The 11,720-nt window shown below is 37.9% G+C and overlaps 1 protein-coding gene across 8 annotated transcripts in view; it reads right to left on the bottom strand.

The window, feature by feature from the left end:
• The window catches only part of CCDC138 (coiled-coil domain containing 138), a 98,410-nt gene that overhangs the window by 75,751 nt on the left and 10,939 nt on the right, over window positions 1-11,720 (bottom strand). For 7 of the 8 annotated variants that reach the window (XM_019663808.1, XM_019663813.1, XM_019663812.1 and 4 more), the window contains 2 exons: window positions 6,511-6,669; window positions 2,964-3,083 (listed from right to left, as the gene is read on the bottom strand). In XM_019663808.1, the coding sequence (XP_019519353.1) occupies window positions 2,964-3,083; window positions 6,511-6,669 (279 nt within the window). The remainder of the gene's footprint in view (window positions 1-2,963; window positions 3,084-6,510; window positions 6,670-11,720) is intronic. The other variant, XM_019663809.1, reaches the window with a different exon arrangement.

An 11,720-nucleotide genomic window follows, 5' to 3' on the forward strand; every position in this document is an offset into this window, starting at 1 on the left:
CAATGATGGTGCCAACTTGGGCCAGTGAAGCAACGTCCTCCACAACTAGACTGAAGAACAAAAGGACAACAACTTGTCTGTTCCCCTTCCCCCAATTCCAAAGCACTGTTCCCATCCCCCCAATTCCCCAATAAAATCTTTAAAAAAAAATGCACATACCCACTCCAATCACCACAAACTCATGTGAGCACATGTAAAATTATTGAGGATTACATAAACCTAAGAGATAGGAATGGGCAATGATGTCCCTATGCTAGCAATTAAAGCAGCCCTTCTCTTTTTTGAGTGCTAGACTGAGGCTGTGATTGGGAAAAAGTAATCTCTCTAGGGATAAAACAGGCTTCCATACAATAGTAAGTCAAGGTCACATTCCAACTGTGGGAAGCAATAAATGAACTCAGGGAGGGCAACAAGTTACATTTTAGAATCCATAGTTTTCTAGCTTAATGCTTTAATTTTTAAAGTGACTGGGTTTACTCAAATTTCCGCTCATTTACTTCTCCTTCCCACACAAATACACACATAATAATTCTCCTGTCTCTCTTCAACATATCCTTTCATTTTCACATTTTTCAGTCAAAAACTGACAAAGTAAAAAAAAAAAAAATAACTCACAAAAATATTTGTTATGCATCTTTAGTATTATTAAATACTGACCTAAGTTACATTACTTATATAAATAAATAATTACAGTGAAATATGATACTGGTTTATACTAATGAGACCATAAGCAATGTGAAGGCTTCCTTCTAGAACAGTGCCTAGCATATAACAGATACTCTGAAAATAAATGTTAAATAAGCAGTGATGTGTAACAGCAGCTAAAAGCCCTCAAGTTATCAGGTTTTTTTCTTTTTCTTTTTTATTATTATTAGTTTCAGGTGTAAAAAACAATGCAATAGTTATCCTTTTCACCCCTCACAAAGTGACAACCCTCCACCCTCCACCCACTGCCCCTCCACCCCCAATATCATACATATCTATTACAATTCCATTGACTCCATTCCCACTCTCTACTCCATGTCCCATGACTATATATGTATTAATAGTTGACATATAATATTATTCAACGGCAGCTTCAGAAATACAGTGCAATGAGCAGGCCTATACACCGTCCATGAAGTGGTCTCCCTAACAAGACATGAGTCCATCTGGCCCCTTAAAAAATATTTACAACATTGATTATATTCCCCAAACTGTCTTTTCTATCCCTGAGGCAATATTCTAGTTACCAATTTATGTTGTCTCGTCCCTTCCCCTTCTCCCTCATCCCTACCCCCTCCCATCTAGCAATCATCAGTTTTTCCTCTTTGTCTCTGAGACTACTTCGGTTTACATTACTCATTTATTCAGTTCTTTAGATGCCACATATAAGTGAAGTTATATGGTATTTGTCTTTCTCTGACTGACTTATTTCACTTAGCATAATGTTCTCTAGCTCCATCTGTATCATTGCAAATGGTACGATTTCCTTCTTCTTTATAGCTGAGTAATACTCCATTGTGTAAATGTACCACAGTTTCTTAGTCCAGTCATCTACCGATGGGCATTTAGACTGTTTCCAAGTCTTGGCTATTGTAAATAGTGCTGCAATGAACAAGGGGTGCATATATTTTTTGGAATTAGTGTCTTGGGTTTTTCTGGATAAATACCTAAAGAGTGGAACTGCTAGGTCATAAGGTAGTTCCATTCTCAGTTTTTTGAGAAACCTCCATACTGATTTCCATAGTGGCTGCACCAATCTGCAGTCCCACCAACAGTGCACTAGGGTTCCCTTTTCTCCACAGCCTTGCCAGCACTTGTTGTTTGTTGATTTATTGATGATAGCCATTCTGACTGGGGTAAGGTGGTATCTCATTGTGGTTTTTATTTCCATTTCCCTAATGATTAGAAAGGTTGAACATTTTTTCATATGCCTGTTGGCCATCTGTTATGTCCTCTTTAGAGAAATGTCTCGTCATATCCTCTGCCCATTTTTTAGCTGGGTTGTTTGTTTTTTCAGTGTTGAGTTGCATGAGTGTTTTATAAATTTTGGATATTAACTCCTTATCAGATATATCGTTGACAAATATCTTCTCCCATTCAGTAGGCTTCCTTTTTGTTTTATTGATGATTTCCTTTGTTGTGAAAAAACTTTTAAGTTTGATGTAATCCCATATGTTCATTTTTTCTTTTACTTCTCTTGCTCTTGTTGTGCTCCGGGAGGGACTGCAGGGGCGCAGGGACTGAGCCCATCCTGGCACTGCAACGCTCTCTGCTCTGTCTCCTGGGATCCCACAGCTCCACAGCCGCAGGTGAGGACCGCACCTCTGCAAGCAAGTCTCTTCTCTCTCTTCCCCCACTCACCTGGCCCGAGGCTTCTGCCTCAGACTGCAAACTGTGGCGCTCTTGCTGCACTCTAGGCAGGCCACAAGGCGCAGGGAGCGAGCCGTGGGAACACTCTCCGATCTGCTCTCTGGGGCCCCGTGTCTCAGCAACCGCAGGTCACACATCTTGCCTCCCTCTTCCCCTACTCGCCGGGTCAGCCCACCTTCAAATAATCAGCAGCTGCAAGTCTCTTAGCTGCTCTGTGTGATGAGTAGAGGTGTGTTTGATGAGTTACAGCAGTTTATACTGCGGTGATTTCCAGGGGGAGAACTCAGGGAGCCCTCTTCGCAGCCGCCATTTTCCCCTCCATGTCAGGTTTTTTCTTTTGCTTGTTTTTAAATCTAATAATTGCTTTTATATTTTAAAAAGATTTCAAATTGCCAAACTTCTGAGCTGGTTGCCAGAATAGATACTAAGAAATCAAAAGCTTAAGAATAGTACTTTATATTTGTAAGTATTTTATAATAAAGTTAACAAAGTTAATAAAAATTTTCTCTAGCCAGATGTTCTAAGACTGACTTATACTTTGTTAAATATAAACTATAAAGAGTTCTAGGAATCTCTTATAATCTAATATACATTAAAATAGGTCTTACCTGTTTTTTTAAGTTATCATTCAATTCTTTCAATGCATCAAAAGAGGACCTTAGTCTCTTGCTTTCTTTATTTCTTTCCTTAAGAACTTCAGTTAAGTGCTCGACTTCTGTATTATGTTGCTAGGAGGAAAAAAAATTTGATCTAAAAATTAAGTAAGGATTCCATGTCACTAATGCTACTGAAGATAAATTAGAAATTGGAACTCTTCGAATCACAAGGACTTTAATCAGTATATTTAAGAATACATGAGGGCCGGCCGAGTGGCTCAGTTGGTTAAGAGCTCGCTCAAGAGTTTGAGTTCTGAGCAACAGCGGTTCGATTCCCAGCCTGAGCTGAGTAGCCGCTGAGCTGCCAACAGGTGGCAGGATGGCTCAGCTTAAAAAAAAAGAATACATGACTAACATTGCAAATAATTTATAAAAACTGTTTAATCAAAATATAACAAAGCATTAAAAGCATTTGTTACATGCCTATTAAAACATGCTATACAAATTATACAAAGCAAGAAGGATTCTCCTCAGAAAAATCTACCACAGAAACACAATGAAATAATTTCTATTTGACATCCTGGAGTGATAAAACAAACAAGGATTTCTGATCCTTTTCAAGAGACTAGTTATTCATATTATAGTTTTATAGATTAAAATTTAAGGTTTAAGTTACCCTTGATGAGTAGAAGAAATAGTCCATAGACAGAAAAAACTAAATTTTTCTCATAAAGTAGCTAAAATTATTTTATGTCTCAAAAAACTTAAATACACAATAAAATTTCTGAACTCCAAATCATTTGACTCTACTTAATCAGTCTTATAAATGACTCACATCAATTTCCCCTCTAATTACATTTAAGTGAGATAGCATGTTTTCAATATAAAGTGTGAATACTTAGTTTCTTTCACCTTTTACTCTCAGTTTATTCGTAGTGTATTAAAATAAGCAACTTTATATAGAAAATCTAAAACTGAGTTAATTTCCTTCTTCCAAATAATCATATAGGTACCGTTAAAATAAAATAGTTATCTTTATACTTTATAAGACTAGCAGATGGACAAATCTAAACAGAAAAAAATCAAGACTAAAGCTAGGATGGAGATCTCTGAGAATCCAAGCATTTCTTTTTTTAAAACCCTGTTTAAAAATCCAATCATCTGGAAAAATTAGGTTTATGTAATTTTATTATTACATTACATGATTCTTTAATAACTTAGGATATAGTCAGTTACTTTAAAATTCAGGTTAATATTCTCATTGTCCAAGTTTTTCTACATCCAAAAGATATTAAAAATATACAATATGAGTTCCATTTGCAGTATGGCAAGATAAGCCCACTTACACCTTACTTCTCTTACTGATTACAACTGAAAACCCTAGACAAAACACAAAAACTGTGAAAAGTAAACAAAAACAGGGAATTGTAGAAAGAAATGAAAACTTGAAGAAGCATCTTCAAGGAAGCAAGTTTCCTGGTTTAATTTTTTTTCCCCCTTTTCTCTATCAGTCTTGCCCCAGGGCAGAACCCAGTCACTGAGAAGTGCAGTATCAGGTTAGGCTGCTAAAACTCTGAGAGAAACTGCCTTTCTGGCTAGAGAAACCAGGAAAAGGGGCCTCTGTGAGCCGAAGAATTCGGGGAGAATCTCGGAGAAGACAGACTCAGAAAGAGGATCCTTTCACTCTGGTGTATTTCAATCTGTACAAACTTGGGTCTCCTCGACCTGTCTAGGCACAGTACAGAACAGAAACTCTGGAGCAAAGGTGAAGAGATCCAAGCTCAGTTTAAAAATATCACCCCAGGCTCAGGTTAATAGCTACCCCCAATGCTAGAAGCGTGGAAAAAACCACAGCAGGATAGCAAAGACTTTAAGAGCTGAACTAAGGTTTAAACCATTGTCTCAATCTCAGACTAACCCTAGTGGCACATGCACAAGTCAACTCCAAAGGCGCTGTAAACTGAACTGAGACTGGGTCACTGCCCACAGAAGGCGAGGAGGAACTTCAGCCTAAACTGAATTGGGCTGACTGCTTAAAAAAATGAAGAAATAAAACCAACCTTCTCCAGAGGATTATAATAGGATCCAGAATCTACACAACATAATATCTAAAAGGTCTCGGATACAATCCAAGTCACTGGATATACAAAGAACCAGAAAAATGTGGCTAAGTCTCAAGAAAAATGCCAATCCTTAGATGATCCAGATGTTAGATTTTTAACTATGTTCCATGAGGTAAGTGTAAATGAATACAAGTGGACAGACAGAAATTCTCATGAGAAAAATTTAAAATAGCTTTAAAAAGAACATAATTGGAAATTTTAGAACTTTAACAGAAATAAAAAATCACTAGATTAGCTCAATAGCAACATAGAAATGAAAGAAGAAACAGTAAACTTCAAGATAGATAAACTGACATTATCTGAAGAACACAGAAAAAAAAAAAAACGGAGGAAAAGGGGACAGCCTAGAAATCTGTGGGGTCATAGTAAAAGACCTAACATGAGTTACTGATAATCCAGATGGAGAAGAGAAAGCAATTGGAACAGAAAAAATATGTGAAGAAATATTGATTTCTTTCCCAAATTTGGTAAAAGACATAAATTTCCAAATTCAAGATGTTCAGTGAACTTCAAACAGGATAAACTCAAAGAAATGCATGCAGAGATACAGTACAATTGAATTGCTGCTGAAAACCAAACAAAGAAAAATCGTGTAATGATTCTATTTACATGACATTCTGGGAAAAGGCAGAACAGAGATAGAAAATAGATCAGTGGCTGCTAGGGGTTGAGGATGCAGCATAGAAATAACTACTACAAAGGAGCATCAGGAAACTTTCAGGGTGCTGGAATTTTATTATCTTAATTATAGTAGTGATCACAAGACTATGCGTTTATCAAAACAAACAATGAATTTTACTCTATGTAAGGTACACATACAGTAACGTATCTCTTAATATGAAACAAAGGATACAATACCACCTATATAATATTCTGGAGCCAAATATTTAATATGAATATAATCGTTAGGAAATAATCGGGCAAATTTAGAATATGACATACTCTAGATGTCAAATCTAGAATATGACAAATCTAGAATATGACATAAGACTGTTAGCCTGGAGTCTTCAAAGAAGTCACACAAAAACAAAAATGGTAAAGTTGACTTCTCTTTAGTTTCCTAATCAGAAAATAAAACAAAATCACAATAAAAGACATTTCGGGGACCAGTTGGGAAAGTGAATATGGACTGTTTATTGTTAAAATATCTAATTAATATTAATTTCCTAATATGATAGCATAGATAATGTACTTATTCTTAGGATAATGTACTCCTAAAAATAAGTATTCATAATACTAAGGAAGTATTTAGGGGTGCTGTCTCATGATTTTTGTAAGTTACTTTCAAATGGTCCAGGAAAAAAAAATGTATATAATGTGTATGAACGGGGAAGGTGGGGAGAAGAAATAAAGCAAATGTGACAAAATGCTAATAACTAGTGAATCTAAATTAAGAGGAAAATGAGAAACCCTAATATCAAATGCTATATAGTTACCTCCTTTATAATCTGAAATCTTGTAAGAACCTCTTCTTCGACACCTTTAATTTTACTCAAGGCAGTTTCATGTCTGAACAGCAGTTGTTCTCTTTCAACTAAAAAACGTTCTCGCTTTTGAAGTTCTTCAGCAAATTCCTGTTGTGCTGCAGTTTCACACTGTATCAAAATGTCAGATTTTGTGTTTTTATAAAGTACATTTACAAATTATATTTTTATTTACTGAAATTGTAGCTTAATCAAATGTTTTTTTAGGACTACATGGGTACCAAATAAAACCTGGATTACAGTAATAGCTAGACGAGTACAGCAGGTAAACTTACACAGAAATTCTATTTTGCTGCAAAAGAACATGATGCAATAGTGAGATTCTACTATGATAACTCAAGGGAATTTGGGGTCCAAAATAGATTAGTACTATACAGAATCCCCTATCCAGCTTAAATTCCATGCATGCTCCACTTAAACAAAACAGTCCACTCTTTCACCTACACTCGCCACTCCCTTACCTTCTGGTCGTTCTATCACCTTGGGCTGAAAGACCCCAGCCCTGCACTAAAGCACTAACCACCTTCCCTGCCCCAAAGCTATACTGCTAAATACCACTGGAGAAAAACCACACACCGTGTGAAGTAGTACCATTGTGAATTCATGGTCTCAAACCTCTACTGGGTTCTAATGCAGTCTAGAAATCTCTTGATATTTTCATGGGTGGCTCTCTCTTTTCCATTCTCCCATAGTGTCTATTTTAAACCTTGTCCACTCTTTACTTTAAACATATCACCTCCTCTGCTATTCTGTGCAGAGAGCCTCATCTCTCACTTCCCAGGGAAATGGAAGACAGCAGAAGGAAACTCCTTGCTCTCAAGACACACACATTTCGCCTTCCCTCCCTATTACACAGGTAGACTCAGGGTCACACTGCCTTCTGCCTTCTTGTGGAGACTGCTGTGCTGACTATCCCTCTAATATTTTCAATCTCTTCTATCTCATCTGAAATGAAATCTTTTTTCATTTCATGGAATGAAAATATTGGATGGAATGAAATCTCTTGACCCCGCCCACTCATCTACTCCACTTCACAAACTTCTTTAAAACTGCCTACGTTTGCTGAGCCCTCTTCTTTACGTCCCAATCACCCCTCAATTTATTTTAATCTGGCCTCAGCTCATGTCCCCCTATTGAAATGGTTTACCTATTACAAAATCTGAAAGTCACTTTTGAGTCCTATTTCATTAAGTCTCTCAGCAGCATCTTGTACTATAGTCCCTTTCTTCCAACTTAAAATATTCTCTTTCACTGGCTTCCATGACACCACATGCTCCTGGTTTTGCACCCCTCTCTCTGTAGTCTCCTCTGCAGGCTCTGCTTCCTCTATTGCCTTTTAACTATTAATGTTCCCAGGATTGGGCTAAAGCCACTTCCTTTCTCATTCTTCACATTCTTTCTGCTTGGATCCATCCACTCAATGGCAAAAATTACCATGTATGCACTAATTGCTCCCAACCTACAACTACGCAGCTCTTTCTCCCAAGCCTCAAATTCAAGTCCAAACTGCCTATTTAACATCTCCACCTATATGCTTTCAGGTAGCACAAAATAAAAATGTCCATAACTGAATTCAATCAGTCATCAAGGAAATGCAAATCAAAACCACAATTGATCAGCAATAAAAAAGAACGAAATCCTGCCATCTGCAACAACATGGATGAACCTAGAGGGTATTATGCTAAGTGAAATAAGTCAGAAGAAGATAAATGCCACATGATTTCACTAATACTTGGAATTTTTAAAAAATCAAAACAAACAAAATTAGATTAATAGAAACAAAGAACAAACTGATGGTTTCAGGGGAAGGAGTAAAGAGATGGGTGAAAAAGGTGAAAGGGAATATAGTCAATAATAGTGTGATAACTTTGCACAGTGACAGATAGATACTCAACTTAGTGTAGTAAGCACACTGTAAGGTATATAAATGTTGAATCACTATGTTGTACACCTGAAACTAATATTATATACCAACTATACTTCAATTAAAAAAAGCAACCCACAATGAGATACCACTTCACACCCACTAAAATGGCTAGGATCAAAAAGACAAAATAGGGCCGGCCGAGTGGCGCGATGGTTAAGAACTCGCTTGGGATGCCAGAGGGCCCCGGTTCGGATCCCACATATGAGGGCCAGTGACACTGCCCTCCACAGCTGAGATGCTGAACAACGGCTCGACCTGGAGCTGGGCTGCTGTGAGTCGCCGGCGACAGCGTGGGCTGCAGTCCCTGTGGCAGTGGATTGCCATGGGCTACCGTGTGTGGCCAGCAGCCGGCGTGAGCGGCCAGCAGCCACAGTGAGCGGCCGTCCAGAAGCCGGCGACTGATCTGCCTCGCCAGAGAAGAGCGCAATGATGGTGCCAACTTGGGCCAGTGAAGCAACGTCCTCCACAACTAGATTGAAGAACAAAACGACAGCAACTTGTCTGTTCCCCTTTCCCCAATTCCCCAGCACTGTTCCCATCCCCCCAATTCCCCAAAAAAAAACTTTTAAAAAAAAAAAAAAAAAGACAAAATAACAAGTGTTGTCAAGGATGAGACAAACTGGAATCCTCATGCACTGCTCTTGAGAATGTAAAATGGTGTGATCACTTTGGAGAACAGCCTGGCAGTTCCTCAAAAAGTTAAACACAGAACTACCATATGACCCAGCGAACTCCACTCCTAGGTATATACCCAAGAGCAATGAAAGCATATGGCCACACAAAACTTAAACTCAAATGTTCATAGCAGCATTACTGATAATAGCCAAAAAGTAGAAACAACCAAATGTCCATCAATTGATGGATTAAAAAAATGTGGTCTATCTCTATAATGGAATATTATTCAGCAATAAAAAGAAATAAAGTAGAGCTACATGCTGCAACATGAACCTTGAAAATATCATGTTAAAGGAGCCAGTAACTTCATACATACTAAGTATCGTAGCATTCCATTTATATGAAAAGTCCAGAATAGGTAACTCTACAGAGACAGAAAGTAGATTAGTGGTTGCCTAGGGCTGAGGGGAGCTGGGGTGGAAATGGGGAGAGCTATCTCATGGGTAAGGAGTTTCTTATTGGGATAATGAAAATATCCCAAAATTGGCTGTGGTGATGGTAGCATAACTTTTTGAATATACTAAAAATAATTGAATTGCACACTTTAAAAAAATTAAAGAGGCCCTTCCAACATGTGAGGACACAGCAAAAAGATGGCTATCTATGAACTAGGAAGTGGCCTCTCACCAGACACTGAATCTGCCAGACCCCTGACTTCCCAGACTCCAGAACTATTTGATGTGTGTTCACTGTTTCTTTTAGTGCTTGGCAGGCCACTATGAAGGTACATCACCTTTTCCATTTTTGTGAGATGGATCAATATTTAATAGGCCTTTCATCTGATTTTTAGATTCATAAGCTTTCTGTATGGGACCAGGCATCCATTTTGGAAACCAAGCAAGACATCTGCCTTCAAGTGCCTCAGTTCCAGGAATTCCTGAGGCAGATGTACAAAGCCTTGAAAGAGATAGATTCTAATACAATCAGTGAAAGATTCCCCACAATTGGTCAACTGCTGGCAAACTGCAGGAATCCCTTCATCTTAGCATATGATGAAAGCCTAAAAAATTCTAATATGGTGCCCATGTTGATTGATTAACAAAGAACTACAGAATTCTGGAGAATTGAAACTTAACTCCTGGACACAGGGTTAATATATGCTTTCAGCATTTGATATAAAAGATGTTGGTCTTTTTACTCAAGGTCTTGGGTATGCACTCGTAAATTACTATCCTGGTTTGCTTTAAAAATACGGCTTTAGGGCCAGCCGGGAGGCACGCTGGTTAGGAGTTGGCTTAGGATGCCAGCTGAGCAGCAGGGCCCTGGTTCAAATCCCACATGCAGGCCAGAACAACAGCTCGACCTGGAGCTGGACTGCCGTGAGTCGCCAGTGTAGGCTGCAGTGGGGCTGGCCAGCTGCGGGCATGAGCTTTCATGAGCTGCCATGAGCAGCCATCCAATGGTCGGCAAGCAACTGTTTCACCCGGGAAGAGGGCAATGATCATACCAACATGGGCCAGTGAAGTGACATCTTTCACCACTAGACTGAAGAACAAAAGGACAGCACTTCTCTGTTCCCCTTCTCCGATTCCCCAACACTGTTCCCCTCCAATTCCCCAATAAAATCTTAAAAAAAAAAAAGAAAAAATATATATATATGGTTTTATCATTAGTGTCTGAAGTCAGACAGTATCATCTTAATGGATTTAACACTCAAAGGCAGAAAATGCAACTATAATATCAATGAGACACCCATCAGATTATGGGGAAAAGAGAGCTTCAGGATGTTGCTGATGGGAACATAAACAAGCACAATCACTTTGCAAAACAATTTGGTAACACCCTGCCACTATTTCTTCTGATAACTTAAGGATACTTAAACAGAACTGTTTATAAAGGATAGATTCCATCTTATTTTATATTTATACAGAAATAAAGTACTGGTGGTTTATTTATAGGCTGGAATGTTTTTATAGGAGTTAAAATGAAGGAACTACATCAACATTTTCCCAAATACATAAATCTCAAAAATATAATGATGAATGAAAAAAGTTACAAAAAGATTGCTACAATGTGTCACTTAGGTAAAATTTTAAAATACTTAGAAAAACACATACATATGAATACATAAAAGTGATAAAACATGACAGAAAGGATCTACACTAACTTCAGAGGAGTACTTAATCCTGGGAAGGGGAAGAGGAAATGAGATGAGAGAAGGGTATTTCAATTGTTAACTAAAACACTTTATTCTTTTAAAAACATCAAGTAAAAATATTAATACTAGCATTGTAAAACATGAACAATGAATACACACTTGATGTTATATAATTGTGTTTTTTTCATAAGTATTTTATAAATTAAACTTTTAAAAACTAAAATAATGTTACCTAGTGAAACAAGGACAATGAAAAGATATTTATAATAAAGTTGTCTTTCCTGCAATAGAAAAGTTATGAATTAAAAAAAAAAAAAAAAAGGGCCGGCCAAATGGCGTGATGGTTAAGAACTGGCTTGGGACGCCACAGGGCCCCGGTTTGGATCCCACATATGAAAGCCAGTGACACTGCCCTCCACAGCTAAGATGCTGAACAACAGCTCAACCTGGAGCTGGGCTGCT

Source organism: Hipposideros armiger, unplaced genomic scaffold (genome assembly GCF_001890085.2).
Source record: "Hipposideros armiger isolate ML-2016 unplaced genomic scaffold, ASM189008v1 scaffold_406, whole genome shotgun sequence".
NCBI lineage: Eukaryota > Metazoa > Chordata > Mammalia > Chiroptera > Hipposideridae > Hipposideros > Hipposideros armiger.